The sequence below is a fragment of the Oncorhynchus kisutch genome, linkage group LG25, assembly GCF_002021735.2.
Source record: "Oncorhynchus kisutch isolate 150728-3 linkage group LG25, Okis_V2, whole genome shotgun sequence".
NCBI classification, from domain to species: Eukaryota; Metazoa; Chordata; class Actinopteri; order Salmoniformes; family Salmonidae; genus Oncorhynchus; species Oncorhynchus kisutch.
Window position 1 is genome coordinate 39512638 of NC_034198.2, and position 24390 is coordinate 39537027.

General features: G+C 47.6%; 1 protein-coding gene across 6 annotated transcripts in view; it reads left to right on the forward strand.

The window, feature by feature from the left end:
• Positions 1-24390, forward strand: part of LOC109870512 (uncharacterized) — a 55274-nt gene that overhangs the window by 25795 nt on the left and 5089 nt on the right. For 5 of the 6 annotated variants that reach the window (XR_004205458.1, XM_031804997.1, XM_031805000.1 and 2 more), the window contains 7 exons: positions 6378-6429; positions 9941-10023; positions 13755-13837; positions 17415-17502; positions 21913-23304; positions 23407-23694; positions 23832-23905. Coding sequence is in view for 5 of the 6 variants with exons in the window: in XM_031804997.1 (XP_031660857.1) it covers positions 6378-6429; positions 9941-10023; positions 13755-13837; positions 17415-17502; positions 21913-23304; positions 23407-23694; positions 23832-23905 (2060 nt within the window). In the remaining variant the exon portion in view is untranslated. The remainder of the gene's footprint in view (positions 1-6377; positions 6430-9940; positions 10024-13754; positions 13838-17414; positions 17503-21912; positions 23305-23406; positions 23695-23831; positions 23906-24390) is intronic. The other variant, XM_031804998.1, reaches the window with a different exon arrangement.

A 24390-nucleotide genomic window follows, 5' to 3' on the forward strand; every position in this document is an offset into this window, starting at 1 on the left:
ATGAAGATGAAGAGTAGGGTTGAGGAGAGCAACTTCACTTTATATTAATGTGGAAGAGGGTTGAGCAGGGAAACATCGCTTTGTGTGGAGGTGGGCAGCGTCACTTTGTGTGGAGGAACAAATTGACACATTCTCTTACAGGTAGTGGTTCTCAACGGGTTACTGGAAGTATCCCCATCGCGTAAATGACCACTAGACATGTTCTTATGAGTCTTCTCATGTAGCCCCTGTGGATAAGCCAGGTACCTCCAGGGTTAGTCGTTCTCCAGGTTGAGAACCACTGACCCACAGTATTCTGTGGCGATATATTGTTTTAAAGGACAGGTTCACCCATTTCTCATGTTATATTGTTTTTTATCTCTGATTTTGATCTGTCGATTTCACTGGGCCATTTAGTGGTTAGAGCGTTGGGCCATTTAGTGGTTAGAGCGTTGGGCCAGTAACCTAAATGTTGCTGGATCGAATCCCTGAGCTGACCAGGTAAAATTCAGTCGTTCTGTCCCTGAACAAGGCAGTTAACCCCACTGTTCCCCCGAGCGAGGCTGTTAAACCCCACTGTTCCCCCGAGCGAGGCTGTTAAACCCCACTGTTCCCCCGAGCGAGGCTGTTAAACCCCACTGTTCCCCCGAGCGAGGCTGTTCAACCCCACTGTTCCCCCGAGCGAGGCTGTTAAACCTCTCTGATTCAGAGGAGTTAAATGCAGAAGACATCAGTTGAATACATTCAGTGGTACAACTGTGTATCAGAGTTATTGGCGTTCAAGCAGGCAGTAATTTGTCCGGGATGACGTAGCGTTGTGATAGTCTCTCTCTACACTGGAAGTCAACAGGAATATGACTCTTAGATCTGAAACATCCTATCATACATGTCCGATTTCAACACTGGCTGATATCGTAACTCGGGACGTTGCCTTCTCTCCATTGAACTGTTGATCTTATATATTTTTGTTGATATTCCTACCACCCTAGAAATGTTTAAATTGATTCTCTTATGTCTGCCTGTTCAGTCCAGGGTGCATTGCATTGTGCCGTTGTGAATGTGGAGACTCTGCCGGTTGAACAGGGTGAGATTGTAGACTCCTAAAATTGTCAGCAGTAAAATCATTTAAAACTGTGCTAACTGGCTACGTCTGCTTGCCAGCCAGCAAGCCCATAGAGAGAGCATTGCATTGTGGATTTTGTAGGCGAGTTGAGCTGCAATGGTTGCTACCAACCTTTATAATAACGCTAAAGTTAAACAAATATTACTTTACCATATTACTGTTATTTAATAACGGGAGTCGATTTTGGGGGTGGTGGGGGGGGGGGGGGGGGGCGGAGGGAGGTTCCTAAAGTTATGTCTCTGGTCTGTGTAAAGTTGACTCTCTATTCCCCCAGTCTGATGGAGTTTTCCTACCGTAGGCAGAATAGTTTCCATCTTAACCCAATGATGTGTAGTTCCTGTTGTGTATGGCGTTATGTTGGAGGGATCCGCCTGCTGAAAACATTGTCTACAGTTAAACACGTCGCCATGGGAATCTCCATGATTTATAGTCTCTCTCTCTCTCTAGCCGTTAGCCACTCTCCCGTTACCACGGCGACGCAAGGGTTGGAGTGTCCCAAAGGGAACCTTGTTCCCTTCATAAAGCACTACTTTTGACAAGGACCCATAGGACTCTGGTCCAAAGTATATCACTGAACAGGGAGCCATTTGGGATACGGACATAGTTGGCGCTATTATTCTGCCTAGCCCTGGGGTGAGGAAGAACCAGAACTCATAAATTCAATTTTATACTGTTTTGCTATTAAACGTCTGACTGTCAGCGGTTCCTTTTTGGTTGTTATTATTGTGGTCCAGACTTTGCTAGCCTAGGAGATGCACTATATAGCCTAGGAGATGCACTATATAGCCTAGGAGATGCACTATATAGCCTAGGAGATGCACTATATAGCCTAGGAGATGCACTATATAGCCTAGGAGATTTTGTTCTGTAGTACTTCACTATTCTGTTTCAGCTCTGTTTGTCCCCTGTTGTGTATGGTTGGAGGAGATGATAGTGATGCTCTGAGGGTAAAGAACTTTCTTTGTCTGTTGTGTTACCCTGTCTCTGTTACCCTGTCTCTGTTACCCTGTCTCTGTTACCCTGTCTCTGTTACCCTGTCTCTGTTACCCTGTCTCTGTTACCCTGTCTCTGTTACCCTGTCTCTGTTACCCTGTCTCTGTTACCCTGTCTCTGTTACCCTGTCTCTGTTACCCTGTCTCTGTTACCCTGTCTCTGTTACCCTGTCTCTGTTACCCTGTCTTGTCTCTGTTACCCTGTCTCTGTTACCCTGTCTCTGTTACCCTGTCTCTGTTACCCTGTCTCTGTTACCCTGTCTCTGTTACCCTGTCTCTGTTACCCTGTCTCTGTTACCCTGTCTCTGTTACCCTGTCTCTGTTACCCTGTCTCTGTTACCCTGTCTCTGTTACCCTGTCTCTGTTACCCTGTCTCTGTTACCCTGTCTCTGTTACCCTGTCTCTGTTACCCTGTCTCTGTTACCCTGTCTCTGTTACCCTGTCTCTGTTACCCTGTCTCTGTTACCCTGTCTCTGTTACCCTGTCTCTGTTACCCTGTCTCTGTTACCCTGTCTCTGTTACCCTGTCTCTGTTACCCTGTCTCTGTTACCCTGTCTCTGTTACCCTGTCTCTGTTACCCTGTCTCTGTTACCCTGTCTCTGTTACCCTGTCTCTGTTACCCTGTCTCTGTTACCCTGTCTCTGTTACCCTGTCTCTGTTACCCTGTCTCTGTTACCCTGTCTCTGTTACCCTGTCTCTGTTACCCTGTCTCTGTTACTGTTTGCCGGTTCTGTAGGAAGCGACTGTAGCTCTGAGGAAAGAGGGTATCCGTGTAGTGTTGGACTCACACCTGTTGTTGTTGTTGTCGTCATAGTAGTAGGGTTGCAGCTCAATATTAGGTTTCAATTTTTTTTGTCACAAGTACAGTGAAATGCCTTTCTTGCAAAGCTCTAAACCTAACAATGCAGTAATCAATAACAATGTAATACTAAACATAACAAAGGTAGAACAGAACCACACTAGAAGACGATTTAGTAAGCATACTAAATACTGGATCAGTTCCTAATGGAAGGTGTTCCTAATGTTTGATATACTCTGTGTGATATATATTCAGCAAAAAAGAAACGTCCTCTCACTGTCAACTGCGTTTTATTTTCAGCGAAATTAACATGTGTAAATGTTTGTATGAACATAAGCTTCAACAACCGAGACATGAACTGAACAAGTTCCACAGACATGTGACTAACAGAAATGGAATGATGTGTCCCTGAACAAAGGGGGGGGGGGATCAAAAGTAAGTCAGTATCTGGTGTGGCCACCAGCTGCATTAAGTACTGCAGTGCATCTCCTCCTCATGGACGGTACCAGATTTGCCAGTTCTTGCTGTGAGATGTTACCCCACTCTTCCATTAAGGCACCTGCAAGTTCCCGGACATTTCTGTGGGGAATAACCCTACCCCTCACCCTCCGATCCGACAGGTCCCAGACGTGCTCAATGGGATTGAGATCTGGGCTCTTGGCTGGCCATGGCAGAACACTGACATTCCTGTCTTGCAGGAAATCACACACAGAATGAGCCGCATGGCTGGTGGCATTGTCATGCTGGATGGTCATATCAGGATGGGCCTGCAGGAAGGGTACCACGTGAGGGAGGAGGATGTCTTCCCTGTAATGCACAGCGTTGCTTGCCAGCAATGACGACAAGCTCAGGCCGATGATGCTGTGACACACCGCCCCAGACCATGATGGACATTCCACCTCTAAATCGAACCCGCTCCAGAGTACAGGCCTCGGTGTAACACTCATTCCTTCGACGATAAACGTGAATCCGACCACCCTTGGTGAGACAAAACCATGACTCATCAGTGAAGAGCACTTTTTGCCAGTCATTTCTGGTTCAGCGACGGAGGGTTTGTGCCCATAAGCGACATTGTTGCCGGTGATGTCTGGTGAGGATCTGCCTTACAACAGACCTACAAGCCCTCAGTCCAGCCTCTCTCAGCCTATTGCGGACAGTCTGAGCACTGAGGGAGTCATTGTGCGTTCCTGGTGTAACTCGGGCAGGACATTTTCCACACAATGTACAATGTATAAACGTATACTAGGAAAACTCTTAACGTTACAATGTTTTTCTAATAACGTCATCTATTAACCTTTAATAACAAAACAGAAATGACAAACATTTTCATATTCCATCTATCGTCATGACCACCATTGTGGCTGACGGAAACCATTGTTCCAAAGTCCCTTTATTTCATGTTTAATGTTCTGAGGCCTGGTTCTCCAAAGTAACAGGACAAAGGAAATTGTCTGTGGCCTGAGATGTACCAGGGGCGTGAGGGGTCATAAAACCCACACATCTTCAGATCCCTGGATCTCTCCTCCTTTGTTGGGGTTGAGAGATAATCTGTAGGGTTGTGGTCTCCTGTAACCTGACCTGATCAGGACACATCTGCAGTCCTCATGCCTCCGGCACGTTCACGCAGATGAGCAGGGACCATGGGCATCTTTATTTTGGTGTTTTTCAGAGTCCGTAGAAAGGCCTCTTTAGTGTCCTACGTTTTCATAACTGTGACCTTAATTGTAAGGTGTTAGTGTCTTAATGACCATTCCACAGGTGCATGTTCATTAATTGTTTATGATTCATTGAACAAGCATAGGAAACTGTGTGTAAACCTACAATGAAGATCTGAATTCGTAAAAATCAAAATAACTTCTCTTTTGAAAGACTGCGTCCTGAAAAGGGACGTTAATAATACACACACGGTACATTCGGAACGTATTCGGACCCCTTCGCTTTTTCCACATTCTGTCACATTACAGCTTTTTTTCTTTCTAAAATGGATAAAATTGATGAGGATCAATCTACACACAATACCCCATAATGACGAAGCAAAAACCTGGGTTTTCAACATTCATTTATAATTTAATTTTTTTTAAATTCATAAAACTAATATTTTACAAGTTTTCAGACCCTTTACTCAGTATTTGTTGAAGTGCCTTTGGCAGCGATTACAGCTTCGAGTCTTGGTTACGACCCTACAAGCTTGGCACACCTTTATTTGTGGAGTTTCTCCCATTCCTCTTTGCAGATCCTCTCAAGCTCTGTTAGGTTGGATGGGGAGGGTTGCTGCACAGCTATTTTCAGGTCTCTCCAGAGATGTTAGATCGGGTTCAAGTCCGGGCTCTGGCTGGGCCACTCGAGGACATTCAGAAACTTGTCCCTAAGCCACTCCACCATTGTCTTGGCTGTGCGCTTAGGGTCATTGTCCTGTTAGGTGAACCTTCACCCCAGTCTTGTGTCCGGAGCAGGTTTTCATCAATGATCTCTCTGTACTTTGCTCTGTTCCTCTTTCCCTCGATCCTGACTAGTCTCCCAGTCCCAGCTGCTGAAAAACGTCCTCACAGCATAATTCTGCCACCATCATCCCTACGGTGAAGCATGGTGGTGACCAGGTGATGAGCGGTGTCTGGTTTCCTCCAGACGTGACTCTTGGCATTCAGGACAGAGTTCATTCTTGGTTTCATCATTCCAGAGAATCTTGTTTCTCATGGTCTGAAAGTCCTTTAGGTGCCTTTTGGCAAACTCCAAGCGGGCTGTCATGAGGAGTGGCTTCCGTCTGGCCACTCTACCACAAAGGCCTGATTGGTGGAGTGCTGCAGAGATGGTTGTCCACAGAGGAATTCTGGAGCTCTGTCAGTGACCATTGGGTTCTTGGTCACTTCCCTGGCCAAATCATGTCCTATCAATTGAGTTTACCACAGGTGGACTCTAATCAAGTTGTAGAAATGACTCAACGATGATACATGGAAACAGGATGCACCAAAGTTCAGTTTTGAGCCACATAGCAAAGGGTCTGAAATACTTATATAAATGGTATTTCTGTTTTTTATATATTTATATATTTCCAAAAATGTCAACTTGTTTTTGCTTTGTCATTATGGGGTATTGTGTATAGATTGACTTTAAATAAACGTTGTTAAAAAATATATATATATTTGAATTGGGCTGTTATGTTGAAAAGGTGAAGGGGTCTGAATACTTTCCGAATGCACTGTACATTCTCAATGTTTTTTTTGTTGGTACTAGCCAATATTGCACCTTGTTCTAAAACTACTGCTAAATCTGAAAAATCCATATTACTGGTCGGTACTAGTGCACAACATAGGGAATAGGGCTCTGGTCTAAAGTAGTGCACTATATAGGGCTCTGGTCTAAAGTAGGGCACTATGTAGGGCGTAGGTTTCCATTTGGGATGCATCCCTTAGATTGGAGTCTCCCATAAAGAGATCACTTACTACCTGGCAGACTTAGTAACATTGGCCTTGGGATCTGATTGCAGGAATGCAGGACGCTGGTGGGTCGACACGAGGCGCCGTCCAATCAGGATATCGGTGAGTCAGGAGGAGGAAGGGATATCTGCTGTGGGCTTAATGTGAATTTGGTATGTTATTCTGGAGACTTTTAGGCACTCACCTCCCTTTTGACTTGGGCTACTCATTATGTGATCAATATAAGTTGTTCTCAGCCTCACCTTTCTTCAAACTGACCCCCTTAAACTAACCGTTTCTGTCTCAACATTTGCTCGCTTCCCTCCCGTTCTCCATGGTGTGGGTCTGCAGGAGGAACACTGTCTTTGAAGTCTGACTTCTAACCCTGACTCCCGGGCATTTCTAGATGGGATAGAGCTTTTTGTCAAATTGCATTGTAGCTAACCCTTTTCCTAACTTTAACCTACTTCTCCTAACCTGCTACGTTAATTCTCCTAACCTGCTACGTTAATTCTCCTAACCTGGTGCTTAAGCTCTAACCTGCTACGTTAATTCTCCTAACCTGCTACGTTAATTCTCCTAACCTGCTACGTTAATTCTCCTAACCTGGTGCTTAAGCTCTAACCTGCTACGTTAATTCTCCTAACCTGGTGCTTAAGCTCTAACCTGCTACGATTAGTACCTTTTTTTTATTTATTTTTTTTATTTTTTTTACAAAAGCGGTATGTCTTCTAGACAAACCCCGTCTCCCATCATGCAGTGCTCCATGGTGCTGATCTGCAGTGACCGCATGCCTTACCGCCTTTGGGACGACAACTTCCATTGTCAGAGCGGTCGCTCGACTATCTTGTCAATACAATAGAACATCTTTGTCTGTTTGAACTCTGACCCCTAACCCTGTCTCCCACCATGAAGCTACTTCATTTTTATGCTGATGGTACTGTTATTTACAGTTGTGCCTCGTCTCTTACAAAAGCTTTCTAGAACTTGCAAACTGCTTTTTATACTGTTCAACATACCTTGTGTCAATTGAAGCTTATCTTCAAGACTGACTAAACTAATGGTGTTTTCTAAAGCAAGAAATAGACCTCTTAACTTTTCACCTATTATTTATTACCAATCAGGGGATTGAGACTAACCTCATATTTTGGAATTTTAATTGATGACGGCCTCTATTTTAAATTGCGTATTCAACAACTTGCAAAAAAATTTAAGCTGAAATTGCCAATTTTTTTGTTAAATTTAAATTTTTATATTTTTATTTTTTTTAAATTTATTTTAGGAATAAGGCCGTTTTTTCATTTGAAACCAGAAGGAGGATAGTATCAGCTACATTTATGCCTTTACTAGACTGGGGATATTTTATATATGAATGCTTCCGCTCAGTGTTTGAGCTCAATTGACACTCTTTACCATGGCACTTTTGAGATTTATTTTAAACTGCAAAACCCTTACGCACCACTGCACTTCATACCAGGGTTGGCTGGCCTTCTCTAGTCACTCGTAGGCTCAGGCACTGGTATACTTTTATTTACAAAGCCATTTTGGGTTTACTACCTTTTTTTTATTTGGGCATTTGTTTTGTTCAGAAATGTGGTGGGTACTCTCTTCGTTCGCTGGACTTTATCCTGCTAACTGTTCCAAATGTCCGAACTGAATTTGGTAAAAGGGCTTTTATGTCTTCTGCGCCATCATCTTGGAACACCTTACAAAATACTTTTAAACTGTAAGAACTTGTCCTGATTGGTGTTTTTAAATCACTGATGAAGGATTTTGTTATACTCTTGTGAATTCTATGGTTTTACTAGATTGTTTGTAATGACTTTGTGCTGCCTATCTTGGCCAGGACACTTTTGAAAAAGAGCATTTTAAATCTCAATGAACCCTTCCTGGTTAAATAAGATTTTTTTTAAAATTATGTTAAGTGAATCATGGTGCTGGTCTGCAGGAAGAACACTGTTTGAGAACTGTGATGGCGTTGTGATCTGATCCCCCCCCCCCCTCCCCCCCAGACGGGGGCGCTGTGCTCTGTTAACGGACTGGAGACGACCCGGCCCTGCCAGCTCACACAGGGTAATGATCCATGTGTGGGTAATGATCCGTGTGAGTGTGTTAGGAGACTGCGTGATAATGAGTCTGTGTGGACTTGGAAGACATGCTAAACCTCTAGTAGCTGCTCTACCCATGGAGAGCTCATCCACCCCCTTTTCCCTTTAAGACTAGATTACACAACCTGGCTCTGCGCTGAACTTTCAGGCAACTTGACAAAATAAAACTGAAAAGTTTTACTCAATTCTCACTCCTTTGCCGAGGTTAAGTGAATGCATTGCCGTGAAGTACTCAATCTCTCTGACATGATTGGCTTTTGTCCAGACTCCGTCTGGCTGATTTTACTGGAGGTAACAGGCTACAACAACTCTGCAATGCTTTTGTAAAGCTATGGCATAGAGGCTGATATCAGGGCTTATATAGCTATCGGCCTCAAACTCAGATAAACCACATCAAGAGATTTATTTTTTTTCTCCCAGAGATCTCGTTCTCTCTCTTCTACCTCTCTCTCTCCTTCTTTCTCTGCAGCAAATACTAATCTTGCTTCTGTTAATGGCTGATGAGTGACAAAGCACCTGAGAGGATGGTGAGTGATAGATCTGAGCTGCAACAGGAACAGGAATTACTATCAAATGTCCTGGAGAAAATAGCCTGAGATGCAGCCTCTTCAGGAGGGGGATGTTGGTTCAGACGCAGCCTCTTCAGGAGGGGGATGTTGGTTCAGACGCAGCCTCTTCAGGAGGGGGATGTTGGTTCAGACGCAGCCTCTTCAGGAGGGGCAGGTCTCTTTGATGTGATACTCTCTTGCTCTCTCTTTCTCTAGTGTTTTTTTTTTATCTCAGAGCCAGGTTGGGTTGGAGTAAGCCAGGCTATAACTGGAGAAGCTCGCAGGCAGGCAGCCCAGGCCTGGCAGAACTAACTGAATAATGGGGTCTTCTACGGGGGGCTAAAGTTGGCTCTCTTCAGCTCTCTGCCTGCCTGGCTGGTTCTATTCCCAATGGCTAAAGGCTAATCCTGGTCTCTACTTCAGACCCTGCTCTACTATCACCACCATCTGCCAATTAAAAGGAGAGGCCTGGAGCTTTGTCTGGAGCTTTGTCCAGGGCCTGTAGCCCTCCAAAATGTTTAGTAAGAGAAATGGCATCTGGCCTGTGGAGGGGATGAGCGGGGAGGTGAGTGGTTCACAGCCGTTCAAGAGTGCTAATGGTAACCCTGAATTACTCTTGAGGTAGCCAGCACAGAAGAGGTGAAGAGGCAGCAATTTAATCTTAACATTTGGGAGAGATGTTTTGTGCCTGCCACTAGAACTGAACACGCTTATCAACAACGAATGCTTTTAATAGACTGCTCCAATTAACATCCATCCACTGCCACAGCACTCAACTTTCAGGGCTGGTTTCCCAGATAGGTCAAGTTGTGGACTATAAAGCTATTTCTTTGGAGATTGTCTTTAGTCCTGGACTAGGTTTGGTCGGTGTCCAGGAAACTGACACTCAATGTATTACTTTTCTTTTTTTGTACTGTAAAACGGGCTGATCCGTTCACATTGAGCCAGTTTCCATAACATGCTTGTCTCTGGTTTCAGGTGCTGTCATCCAGCTGGGGAGAGGAACTAAGTTCTGTTTCAACCATCCTAAAGTGACGGCCCAGCTCAGAGAGCAACGCAGGGTGAGCCACAGCACAACCACTCTCACTAACCCCCAGACCACTCTCACTAACCCCCGGACCACGGCTCAACCGCTCTCTCGCTAACCCCCGGACCACGGCTCAACCGCTCTCTCGCTAACCCCCGGACCACGGCTCAACCGCTCTCTCGCTAACCCCCGGACCACGGCTCAACCGCTCTCTCGCTAACCCCCGGACCACGGCTCAACCGCTCTCTCGCTAACCCCCGGACCACGGCTCAACCGCTCTCTCGCTAACCCCCGGACCACGGCTCAACCGCTCTCTCGCTAACCCCCGGACCACGGCTCAACCGCTCTCTCGCTAACCCCCGGACCACGGCTCAACCGCTCTCTCGCTAACCCCCGGACCACGGCTCAACCGCTCTCTCGCTAACCCCCGGACCACGGCTCAACCGCTCTCTCGCTAACCCCCGGACCACGGCTCAACCGCTCTCTCGCTAACCCCCGGACCACGGCTCAACCGCTCTCTCGCTGACCACGGCTCAACCGCTCTCTCGCTAACCCCCGGACCACGGCTCAACCGCTCTCTCGCTAACCCCGGACCACGGCTCAACCGCTCTCTCGCTAACCCCCGGACCACGGCTCAACCGCTCTCTCGCTAACCCCCGGACCACGGCTCAACCGCTCTCTCGCTAACCCCCGGACCACGGCTCAACCGCTCTCTCGCTAACCCCCGGACCACGGCTCAACCGCTCTCTCGCTAACCCCCGGACCACGGCTCAACCGCTCTCTCGCTAACCCCCGGACCACGGCTCAACCGCTCTCTCGCTAACCCCCGGACCACGGCTCAACCGCTCTCTCGCTAACCCCCGGACCACGGCTCAACCGCTCTCTCGCTAACCCCCGGACCACGGCTCAACCGCTCTCTCGCTAACCCCCGGACCACGGCTCAACCGCTCTCTCGCTAACCCCCGGACCACGGCTCAACCGCTCTCTCGCTAACCCCCGGACCACGGCTCAACCGCTCTCTCGCTAACCCCCGGACCACGGCTCAACCGCTCTCTCGCTAACCCCCGGACCACGGCTCAACCGCTCTCTCGCTAACCCCCGGACCACGGCTCAACCGCTCTCTCGCTAACCCCCGGACCACGGCTCAACCGCTCTCTCGCTAACCCCCGGACCACGGCTCAACCGCTCTCTCGCTAACCCCCGGACCACGGCTCAACCGCTCTCTCGCTAACCCCGGACCACGGCTCAAGCGCTCTCTCGCTAACCCCCGGACCACGGCTCAACCGCTCTCTCGCTAACCCCCGGACCACGGCTCAAGCGCTCTCTCGCTAACCCCCGGACCACGGCTCAAGCGCTCTCTCGCTAACCCCCGGACCACGGCTCAAGCGCTCTCTCGCTAACCCCCGGACCACGGCTCAAGCGCTCTCTCGCTAACCCCCGGACCACGGCTCAAGCGCTCTCTCGCTAACCCCCGGACCACGGCTCAAGCGCTCTCTCGCTAACCCCCGGACCACGGCTCAAGCGCTCTCTCGCTAACCCCCGGACCACGGCTCAAGCGCTCTCTCGCTAACCCCCGGACCACGGCTCAAGCGCTCTCTCTCGCCAACCCCCGGACCACGGCTCAAGCGCTCTCTCTCGCCAACCCCCGGACCACGGCTCAAGCGCTCTCTCTCGCCAACCCCCGGACCACGGCTCAAGCGCTCTCTCTCGCCAACCCCCGGACCACGGCTCAAGCGCTCTCTCTCGCCAACCCCCGGACCACGGCTCAAGCGCGCTCTCTCGCCAACCCCCGGACCACGGCTCAAGCGCGCTCTCTCGCCAACCCCCGGACCACGGCTCAAGCGCTCTCTCGCTAACCCCCGGACCACGGCTCAAGCGCTCTCTCGCTAACCCCCGGACCACGGCTCAAGCGCTCTCTCGCTAACCCCCGGACCACGGCTCAAGCGCTCTCTCGCTAACCCCCGGACCACGGCTCAAGAGCGCTCTCTCGCTAACCCCCGGACCACGGCTCAAGCGCGCTCTCTCGCTAACCCCCGGACCACGGCTCAAGCGCTCTCTCGCTAACCCCCGGACCACGGCTCAAGCGCTCTCTCGCTAACCCCCGGACCACGGCTCAAGCGCGCTCTCTCGCTAACCCCCGGACCACGGCTCAAGCGCGCTCTCGCTAACCCCCGGACCACGGCTCAAGCGCGCTCTCTCGCTAACCCCCGGACCACGGCTCAAGCGCTCTCTCGCTAACCCCCGGACCACGGCTCAAGCGCTCTCTCGCTAACCCCCGGACCACAGCTCAAGCGCTAAGCTGTTAAATTAACATTGAACGATCTTTAGTCTAGGACTTGTTTATAATAATGTGTTCCTAGGAAACCAGCCCTTTCGACACAACCAACTCTTACTCCTGGACAAGAGAATACTCCAGCACAGAACGTAACCTACATTTCCCTACTTTTCCTCCTATAGAGCACTTCGCTTGTGATTTTTGTTGCTCAAGTTTACTTTATCTAACTCCTGTACTGCTTAGTTTGTGTAAAATTTTAAAGTCAATTTGCAAATTCTTATCTCGGAGTCATAATTATTGCTGTGCCGTCGGTTAAACTCTTCCTGCCAAACCAGAAACAACACACAGATGGCTCTCTTCAAAGAAATAAATGTTCCTTCTTCCACTTCCTCCGAGCATATCTCCTTCTACATGACCTGTGTGTGTGTACACGCGCGCGCGCGCACACACAGCCTTTCTTCATAGCTCATTATCAACAACTATTTATTTCTGTCTGTTAATGAGTCCTGTAATCCTCTCAGAATGGCTGGTATTTAGACAGGATCATTATGACATCATAAAGGTATGCTTATGACCAATGTTCTGTTATAACCTGCAGGGTTCCAGTGAAGTGTTACCCAACTGTTTCCTTGGGTAATAGTCTCAGTAACTCCGCGTTCTGTAATAGTAGCAATCTATTCTTTTCAATCGCGTAGTTCCGTGGCCCAAGTTGACACCCTTTTTCCTCTTCATAGTGCACTTCTATTGAAACAGGGCTCATAGGGCACTATAAAGGGCATAGGGTACCATTTATTGGGATGCAACCCATACGTTTTAGAGGCAGATTCAGCAGCTAATGGAACAGATCAAGCCTGTTAAGTCCTTTTGTATTTAATGGTATATTTAATGTGAATTGTATTCCAAATGGTACCTGGTCTAATGTAGTGTGCTATAAAGAGAATAGTGTGCCATTTTGGAAGAATGGCTGATGTTAAAGGTGGACTTTGGGCAGGAACAGAAAAAAATAACGTGTTTTTAAAACTGTATAACTGGTAAACGCATACTGGAGCAGTTACTGGCTAACTTGGCTAACCAGCTAGCTACGTTGGTCGTGGTGCGCATGACCAGAATGACACATCGACCAAGCACACCACATTTCTGTTTTGAATGTTGAGAAAAAGGTTGGCGATGGAACATTTCATGCCCAAAGTCTACCTTTTTAACCAGAAAAGGTACCCAAACTACTGCTACTAATTCAGCTTAAAAAAAATATAGGTTCATTTTTGGCTGCAGGAGTTTCTAGCAACAATTTTAGCACAATTGCCCACTTTGGAAAGACTACAAGCGTATTTGATCAGGAACAGTTCGACGACCTCATCCATATGGATCTTAGGTACCAATATGTGTATAAAGACCATTGGCGGGATCACTGATGTTCGCAACACCCAGTTTTCTGTTCGCAAAAGGTGTGTGTAATAGTGTGTATATTATGTTTGTTTGTTTCCCCCCAGAGTGCCCTTCTCTCCAGTCTGTCCATGGCGCACCGCTCCGAGCCCACAGAGAACCTGTCCAAGGAAATGCTTTTCCATTCCAGGTCAGTTTTTACGAGGAAATCATGAATAAATCCGGTTAATGTCGGTTTCAAGTGTGGAAAAAATGACACCATTCTCCAGACAGTCTTTTCTAAATGTAAGATTTAATAAGAGCTACAGTAGCAGTCTGAACGTTTGGACACCTTCTCATTCCAGGTTTTTTTCTACATTGTGGAATAATAGTGAAGACATCAAAACTATGAAATGACACATGTAATCATGTAGTAACCAAAAAATTGTTAAACAAATCAATCAAATGTATTTATATTGCCCTTCTTACATCAGCTGATGTCACAAAGTGCTGTACAGAAACCCAGCCTAAAACCCCAAACAGCAAGTAATGCACGTGTAGAAGCACGGTGGCTAGGAAAAACTCCCTAGAAAGGCCAAAACTTAGAGGATCCAGACTGATGGGTGGCCAGTCCTCTTCTGGCTGTGCCGGGTGGAGATTAAAACAGAACATGGCCAAGATGTTGAAATGTTCATAGATGGTCGGCAGGTAGCCTAGTGGTTAGAGGCAGGTAGCCTAGTGGTTAGAGGCAGGTAGCCTAGTGGTTAGAGGCAGGTAGCCTAGTGGTTAGAGGCAGGTAGCCTAGTGGTTAGAGGCAGGTAGCCTAGTGGTTAGAGGCAGGTAGCCTAGTGGTTAGAGGCAGGTAGCCTAGTGGTTAGAGGCAGGTAGCCTAGTGGTTAGAGGCAGGTAGCCTAGTGGTTAGAGGCAGGTAGCCTAGAGGTTAGAGCGTTGGGACAGTAACCGAAAGGTTGCTAGATCGAATCCCTGAGCCGAAAAGGTAAAAAGCTGTCGTTCTGCCCCTGAACAGGCAGTTAACCCACTTCATAAGCTGTCATTGTAAATAAGAATTTGTTCTTAACTGACTAGTTAAAGGTCAAATAATTATAATCATCACAGTGGTTGTAGAGGGTCCAACAGGTCAGCACCTCAGCAAATGTCAGTTGGCTTTTCAAAGCCGATCATTCAGTTAGAGCAGGTGCGGTCGAGAGTCGAAAACAGCAGGTCCGGGACAAAGTGGCACGTCCGGTGAACAGGTCAGGGTTCCAGAGCCATAGGCAGAACAATTACCTGGAGCAGCAGCACGACCAGGTGGACTGGGGACAGCAAGGAGTCATCAGGCCAGGTAGTCCTGAGGCTCAGGTCCTCCTCCGAGAGAGAGCATACTTAAAGTCACACCGGATAAGACAGGAGAAATACTCCAGATATAACAGACTGACCCCCATATAAACAGAAACTACTACAGCATAAATACTGGAGGCTGAGACAGGAGGGGGCGGGAGACCCAAACAGGCAGGATATAACCCCAACAAATCAAAATATATTTTATTTTTGGCATTCTTCATAGCCACCCTTTGCCTTGATAACTGCTTTGCACACATGGCATTCTCCCACCCAGTTCTCTTTCTTTTTAAACCACTTTTATAATTTTAAATATTAGCCTATCAGGAGCCACCTTTCAATAATACACATTCATTTATATATGTCATTTTAGTCTTTGTTTTCCTTCAGTTTGTAGCCTACATATATTCCATCGACCTTTCTCCTTCCTCGGTCAGGTCTGTGTAGTTGTTCCTGAGTCGCTAGCAGTAGTTAATCACACTAGTCCCAAATGATTTGTGTAAAGTTAGTCATTATTTTGGAACTGAAACCTCAGAGTTTTAAACCTGGAGCCTTGTGTTCAGGATGTCGGGACCATTGTCCATCAGTGAGGAGTAGGTTTGTTTTTAGATTGACTATTAGTCAACCTCCTATTGTATGCTTTTCTCACCTTTTTTTCAAATATGACAACTTTCAGGATGGATCAAAACCACTTTTATTCATCTGTATATTTAGTTTTGTAAAGGCTTTCCGAATGACATATTCGTTGTGTGTAGGTCGCTACACCCGTAGAGCGTTGGGTCCCTGCATGAGGTCAGTCTTAATACCACCTACTGAGACGGGTGTAGGAAAGACGTACATTTAGCTAATTCTGAATCGGCCCCAAACATAACAGAACAAATAGGCTAGTCTGTGTGTGTGTGTGTGTGTATATAAATTAGGGGGGGGGGGACTAGGCCTAATTACGTTATTTTGTGAAGAAGCCTTTGACTCTCCTCCTGAACTGCCACTGTAAAGCGGCACAGCCATTGGTTAAAGCGGCACAGCCATTGGTTAAAGCGGCACAGCCATTGGTTAAAGAGGCAAACTAAAAGGTTTTGATCAGCAAGAGCAGATCAGGCCGGCGCTCAGGGTTGGGAAAATCCATTTTTCCTGTAGTCCACAATCATCTCTTTGGCAGGAACTAATGGGGATCCATAATAAATAGAAATGGTCAGAGACGGCGATCGGTGGCGACCTCTTTGTAGACGGCGCTTTTACCTCTCTGGTTTTTATTAGTTTGACCTGTCCAAGACTGTCTCTGACTACATGGTTCTGGAGCAGCACAGACTGGCAGTAAGAGCAGGTGGATATATGACCTGTCCCACACTCCTTTTAATGGCCATTTTAGCTGAACAGACAGAGGAAAGACGTCAATTCTTTGCCATGTTTTAGTGTTGGACACAATGGTTTAGCGTGGCCACCGGTTTACCACCTGACTTCCTGTTTTTAGACCGGTGGTTTATGAGGGCGGCAGTACGAATGGGGAATGGCTATACAGACTTTTCTTATGAGGCAAAATCTAAAACCAACCATCGGCCATCTGTTTTTAATGATCAGATTTGAAAACACATTCGCACACACTTAAATGTCGAACAGTCCCAATGTCTGGATAAAGATTAGCAGACACTCAACTCGCGGTGAAATGAAACAAAATGGCTGTGTAGATTTTGAAGGATTTAACATAAAGTACTGTGTCTGTCCCAAGTGGCAACCGATTCCCTAAATGGGGCACACAACTCATCTATTTAAAAACACACTCACTAATACATTTAGCCCTAGCTAAGTCTGCTGTCACAACATCTTGAGCTGAATGTGTGGTTTCACTCGGTGTTCTCTCCTAACCCCCCCCCCCCCCCCCCCCCCCCCTGAGCACCGTAGGATAAAGGATGCATTCTAAATGGCACCCTATGTAGTACACTACTTTAGACCAGAGACCTGGTCAAAAGTAGTGTACTACGTAGGCAATAGGGTGCCATAGGGCCCTGATCAAAACTAGTGCACTATATAGGGTGCTAGGGTGCCATTTAGAATGCACCCTTTATCCTACGGTGCTCGGGGGGGTGTTAGGAGAGAACACCGAGTGAAACCACACATTCAGCTCAAGATGTTGTGACAGCAGACTTAGCTAGGGCTAAATGTATTAGTGAGTGTTTTTAATAGAAGAGTTGTGTGCCCCATTTATTGTCTTGTATTTTACCCTGTATAATTTATTTTATTATTTTTTTACGAAAAAACCCAGCAGCAGATTATTTGAACACCAACTGCTGTGTGTGTCCCATAGGGCTCTCATCAAAAGGAGTGGGCTATAAGGGGATAGGCACCCTAAATGTGATTTTTAAAACAAGTCGTTTTTTTTGTTGTCCTTGATTTTAGAATAACAAATGTATTATTTAAATCCTCTGGTTTTTAACTGCTGCCTCCTCCAACAGGATGGATATGCTAGCTGCAGCAGGACTGACTGGAGACACGAGACAACAGAGGAGCTCTGTGCTCTCTTCTCCACTAAAGACCTGTACGGTAATGGTATACACACACACACAGAGATACCTACACTCATCTGAATGGATACTGTGCATGTGGACGGGTAACTTTTACTAGCTAACATTGGGGCACATTTTCAACTATTGTTTTCCTGAAGAATGTTAAACATGAAGGTGAAATATGGTTTAATGTTAATGAATCTGTTAAGGTACAGTGCACTCAAAGAATTCGGACCCCCATATTTTGTTATGTTACAGCCTCATTTTTTCCCTCATCAATAATGAGGAAACCCCCATAATGGCAAAGCAATAACAGGCTTTTAGCAATTTATGCTTTGTTTTATGCTTATTTACATAAGTATTCAGACCCATCGCTATGAGACTCGAAATTGAATGCAGGTGCATCCTGTTTCCATTGATCATCCTTGATGTTTCTACAACTTGACTGGAGCCCACCTGTGTTAAATTCAATTGATTGGACATGATTTGGAATTGCACACACCTGTAAGGTACCATAGTTAACAGTGCATGTCAGAGCAAAAACCAAGCTATGAGGTCGAAGGAATTGTCTGTAGAACTCCAAGACAGGATTGTGTTGGCACAGATCTGGGTAAGGATGCCAATATTTCTGCAGCATTGAAGGTCCTCAAGAACACAGTTGCCTCCATTCTTAAATGGAAGAAGTTTGGAATCACCAAGACTTTTCCTAGAGCTGGCCGCCCGGCCAAACTGAGCAATCGGGGGAGAAGGGCCTTGGTCAGGGAAGTGACCAAGAACCCTAAGGTCACTCTGACAGAGCTCCAAAGTTCCTCTGTGGAGAAAATATTATATGGTCTGATGAAACCAAGATTAAACTCTTTGGCCTGAATGCTAAGCGTCACATCTGGAATAAACCAGACACCGCTCATCACCTGGCCAATACCATCCCTACGGTGAAGCATGGTGGTGGCATCGTCATGCTGTGGGAATGTTTTTCAGTGGAAAGGGACTGGGAGACTAGTCAGGATCGAGGGAAAGATGAACGGAGCAAAATACAGAGATCCTTGATGAAAACCTGCTCCAGAGTGCTCAGGACCTCCGACTGGGACAAGTATCTGAATGTCCTTGAGTGGCCCAGCCAGAGCCCGGACTTGAACACAATCGAACATCTCTGGAGAGACCTGAAAATAGCTTCGCAGCATCGCTCCCTGTCCAACCTGACAGAGCTTGACAGGATCTGCAGAAAATAATTGGAGAAACTCTATATAAGTACAGGTGTGCCAAGCTTGTAAAAGGGAAAGGGGGTTAACTAGTCAGTTGTCCAACAAATGTGTTTTCTGCATTTAACCCAAACCCTCTTTTTACTTTGTCACCTCTGGGGATTTGATCCAGCAACCTTAACTGGCACAACGCTTTACCACTAGACTACCTAGCGTCAAACCAATCAGATTTGGGCCTGTAGTCTCTGCCAAAGGTGCTTTAACAAATTACTGTTATAAAGGGTATCAAATCACACAATGCAAATAGTCCGGGTCGCCATCTGATGACCTGTTCAGGGGTCTTATGGCTTGGGGGTAAAAACGGTTGAGAAGCCTTTTGTCCCAACTTGGCACTCCGGTACCGCTTGCCATGCGGTAGTAGAGAGAACAGTCTGTGGCTGGGGTCTTTGACAATTTTTAGGGCCTTCCTCTGACACTGCCTGGTGTAGAGGTCCTGGATGGCAGGCAGCTTAGCCGCAGTGATGTACTGGGCCGTACGCACTACCCTCTGTAGTGCCTTGCGGTCAGAGGCCGAGCAATTGCCGTACCAGGCAGTGATGCAACCGGTCAGGATGCTCTGGATGTTGCAGCTGTAGAACCTTTTGAGGATCAGGGGACCCACGCCAAATCTTTTCAGTTTCCTGAGGGGGAAATAGGCTTTGTCGTGCCCTCTTCATGACTGTCTTGGTGTGTTTGGACCATTGTAGTTTGTTGATGTGGACACCAAGGAACTTGAAGCTCTCAACCTACTCCACTACAGTCCCGTCAATGAGAATGGGGGTGTGGCTCGGTCCTCCTTTTCCTGTAGTCCACAATCATCTCCTTATTCTTGGTTACGTTGAGGGATAGGTTGTTATTCTGGCACCACCCGGCCAGGTCTCTGACCTCCTCCCTATAGGAGGAGCACGCACCCCTGTAGAGCTGCAGTGTTTAGGATCAGCGTGGCAGATGTGTTGCTACCTTCCCTCACCACCTGGGGGGCCCGTCAGGAAGTCCAGGATCCAGTTGCAGAGGGAGGTGTTTAGTCCCAGGATCCTTAGCATAGTGATGAGCTTTGAGGGTACTGTGGTATTGAATACTGAGCTGTAGTCAATGAATAGCATTCTCACATAGGTGTTCCTTTTGTCCAAGTGGGAAAGGGCAGTGTGGAGTGCAATAGAGATTGCATCATCTGTGGATCTGTTTGGGCAGTATGCAAATTGGAGTGGATCTAGGGTTTCTGGGAAAATGGTGTTGATGTGAGCCATTATCAACCTTTCAAAGCACTTCATGGATACGGATGTGAGTGCTTCGTGTCTGTAGTCATTTAGGCAGGTTGCCTTCGTGTTCTTCGGCACAGGGACTATGGTGGTCTGCTTGAAACAACATGTTTGTATTACGGACTCAATCAGGGAAATGTTGAAAATGTCAGTGAAGACACCTGCCAGTTGGTCAGCACACGTCCTGGTAATTTGTCTGGCACTGCATCCTTGTGAATGTTGACCTGTTTAAAGGTCTTACCAACATTGGCTACGGAGAGCGGGATCAGTCATCCGGAACAGCTGATGGTCTCATGCATGCCTCAGTGTTGCTTGCCTCGATGCAGGTATAGAAGTGATTTAGCTCGTTTGGTAGGCTCGTGGCACTGGGCAACCCGCAGCTGTGCTTCCCTTTGTAGTCTGTAATAGTTTGCGAGCCCTGCCCCAAGACGAGCGTCGGAGCCGGTGTAGTATGATTCAATCTTAGCCCTGTATTGACGCTTTGCCTGTTTGATGGTTCGTTGTAGGGCATAGCAGGATTTCTTGTAAGCTTCCGGGTTAGAGTCCTGCACCTTGAAACCTCTACCCTTTAGCTCAGTGCGACTGTTTCCTGTAATCCATGGCTTCTGGCTGGGGTATGTACGTAAGTAGATGTGATATTTAAGGCTTTCTTTTTAATTATATTTTTTTCGTGTGTGTGTGGGGGGAAATGTTATCCATTTAAAATAAATCAGAATATTTTCTGAATTGGGGGGGGGGGGGGGGGGTGTAATCCTCTATCCACGTTTGGCCTACCACTTACAATAATGGAATGTATTGGGCATGCATTATGAATTGTATCTTAGTGTGCAGATGTCCGTTTTGTTTGGGCACGCAATCTCACACACGGCTTGATACAGACTTATGGAGCATGAAATGCCTGTTCCCATGGCTCGTTTTCTAAGTTTACTATTTCAAACCTATTACCTTTTTAATGAGCCCACCTCAGAAAACAATTAACGTTTTGTGAAGGCATGTTGTACACAGAGCACTTCAACACGTTAGTTTCTCTCCTCTCGCCTTCCTCACTCCTTTGGCTTGTCAATTTGAAGCATGCTATTTATACAGATGATAGATGTTGAGTCCTTTTTTCAATTAACAACGCCATGGCTGAGTCCCGTCTCCCAATTAACGACGTCATGGCTGAGTCCCGTTTCCAATTAAAGACGTGGGTTAACTATGGCTTTTTTTAAAATCATTTTAACTTTAAAATGTGTTTCTTGGCTTAACAACAGGCGACATGTTCCCTGATTATGAGGAAGGACTTTGAAGTTGAAACATGAAATGGAAGTGATTTTATCGAGGGAGGAGAGGAAGAGGGAGGGGAGGAAGAGGAGGGAAGGAAGAGGGAGGGGAGGAAGAGGAGGGAGGGGAGGAAGAGGAGGGAGGGGAGGAAGAGGAGGAGGAGGGAGGGGAGGGAGAGGAAGAGGGAGGGAGAGGAAGAGGGAGGGGAGGGAGGGGAGAGGAGGAGGGAGGGGAGGAAGAGGAGGAGGGAGGGGAGGAAGAGGAGGGAGGGGAGGAAGAGGAGGAAGAGGGAGGAGGAGGAAGAGGGAGGAGGAGGAAGAGGGAGGGGAGGATGAGGATGAGATGAGGATGAGGGAGGGGAGAATGAGGGAGGGAGAAGGGAAGAAATGGAGACTCCCGTAATCAATCAGAAACAGGAGGGTGGTGTCTGAGAGGTGACGGGAGGGAGCGCTACCTCTGCCTAGAGGGAGGATGTTATGGGGAGAGGAGGCCTGGACTGGGCCCTTCAGCAGATACCTGTCCTCTCTGGTCCAGCAGGCTGATGGGTGTACTGTGGGGCCTAACAAGAGCCCAGGTGTCCTGTCAGGTCTCTCTTCTGACGGCTGCAGCAGGAGACTGTACAAGGCCGGAGCCTGTTACAGTGACCCTGCAGAGACCTCATTAGGTGCTGTTGTATCCCACCTGCAGAGAGGAGACGAAGGAGGAACAGAGGAAGGAACAGAGGAAGGAACAGAGGAAGGAACAGAGGAAGGAACGCACCACGCACACTTCCCGCTGGCCAGCAGCAGCAGCTCAACACAGACCCCTCGGTTTGACAAACACACTGCCTCTCTGTCCCAGACCGAACACACAGCCTCCCGGCTGGACAGGGACAGACACAGACGCAGCCAGGCGGTACGTGGCCTACCGCTAGCAGCATTGGAGGGCCACTTCAGTCGTTGCATGATGAATTCATCCAAGACCACGGTGGAGGACTACGGAGACTATTACAAGGAGGAGACACAGGCTGGGGCTAGGAGGGAGGAGGAGGTTGATCAGGTTAGCAGGGTGTCTAGGGGTGAGGAGGCGCAGGATGAGAGCCAGTTCTCTGCTTCCGGGCTGGGTGCTCTGGTTAGCAGAGTATCCCAGATCTCTGGGCTTGGGGGGAAGCATGAGCTAGACTCTCTGGGGGAAGAGAGCTCTATCTCTGGGATGGGTTCTGTGGTCAGCAGTGAGGTGTCAGTGAGGTTCCCAGACACGTGGCGTCTCCTCAAAAGCTCCCTCCCGAGAGTCCTGCAGCAGTTCTGGGACAGTGCAGGAATTCTGCAGCCTGGAGATGGGGGAATGGCTGGGAGTCTGCAACCTGGAGCTGTGGGAAGAGCCTGCTCCAGTTGGCCCAATCAGGTTGTCTCAATGGTGAGGGAGAGTCTGGTGCTGTCAGTGGTCAAAGACAGCCAGGTCTTCTCATTGGTCAGAGAGAGTCACATGTTCTATGTTAAAGACAGTCAGGTGTTCTCTATAGTCAGTGAGCTGCCATTGGTGCAACAGATGAGCACTGAGCTAACTCATGACTTCAGGAGCATTCCCATAGAGCTAACTCATGACTTCAGGACCATTCCCATTGAGCTAACTCATGATCTTCAGCAAGTGGAGTCAACTGGAATACAGCAGAGAGCTATTGACCTTAACACCGCACCAAAAATGAACCTGCCCCTTCTTACAACCCACAATACTGTCTTCAGCCCAGCACCAAGCCTGTACCCAGCCCAGAATGCCACTGAGTTCCCACATAGACAGAACACTGGTACAGAAGTGGATTGGAGAACAGGGGAACAGAATCCCATCCGAGAACTGGAGTGGACTCCGGAAGGCAGACAGGAGGCTCCATCTACGTCAGAGGTACAGATTACAACCAAGGAGGAGCTGTGGTCACCAGAGGACCAGATCAAGATGGAGGAGGACCCACAGTGTGTCACCAATGGCAGCAAGCCACAGTCCCCTCCAGAGCAGGGGGACAACGCCAGGTCTGCAGGTCCAGAGAAGAGCTCTGTTCCTGGGCAGGCGAAGCAGTGGACTGAGGGTTTCCAGGTATATTACCAGGTGTGTTTTTAGTCATTCATATTAGGAAATGTACAAAGTGAATCCAAATGATTCAGCCTTCCCATGTTGCTTAATTAAAATAAATCAAATAATTTCTTTCAGAGACTGGTGGAGTTCCCAGGGGCTCTGGTTCAACTCCAGTCCCTTCCCGTGTTCACCCTCCTGGGCTGTCTCCAGTCTGTTGTCCCCTCTGTCTTCACCTCGCAGAGACTCGTGGCTCTCTACTGGCTGGGCGTGGCCAACTGCAGCCAGCCCCACCCACACCCTTCTGTCGTCCTCTTATTTGAGTCCTGCCTCTACGCCCTGATCTTTGACCCTGACATGTCCGATCAGACCACGCCTCTGACAGTGTTCCACCACCTCCCCCTGCTGCAGATCAAGGAGATCCAGGTAGGTATTTTTTAAATTTAAAACCATTAAAATATTTTATTATTCTACCATTTAAATAATTTACCTATTTTCTTTATTTTTATCGTCAGTAGTATCACGATTATCATCTAGATTTTTCTATCTAAATATCCATCTAGGTGGGTTTTGGCGGTCAGAGTCTTCGTCTCACAGCCTCCACTAAGGAGAGTGTCCTGACCCTCTACACCCACAGGTAAAGGGGAGGACCACTGTGCTCCGATCTTATCCTCTAGCCTAGTGGAAACTAAAGGAGAGGACCACTGTGCTCCGATCTTATCCTCTAGCCTAGTGGAAACTAAAGGAGAGGACCACTGTGCTCCGATCTTATCCTCTAGCCTAGTGGAAACCAAAGGAGAGGACCACTGTGCTCAGATCTTATCCTCTAGCCTAGTGGAAACTAAAGGAGAGGACCACTGTGCTCCGATCTTATCCTCTAGCCTAGTGGAAACTAAAGGAGAGGACCACTGTGCTCAGATCTTATCCTCTAGCCTAGTGGAAACAAAAGTGTGTTTGGAGCCATCAGTTGGTCACGATCGATTGCCAATCAGTCGCACTTTAAATTTTTAGTAGGTAGGTTAGCACTTGAATAGAAGTAGGTTAATGTCTTTGTGTGGTCTACTAAGATGCAGGTTTGCATTTGTCCTGAATCTTGTCCTGGAGGCAGCTTTGCACAGCATG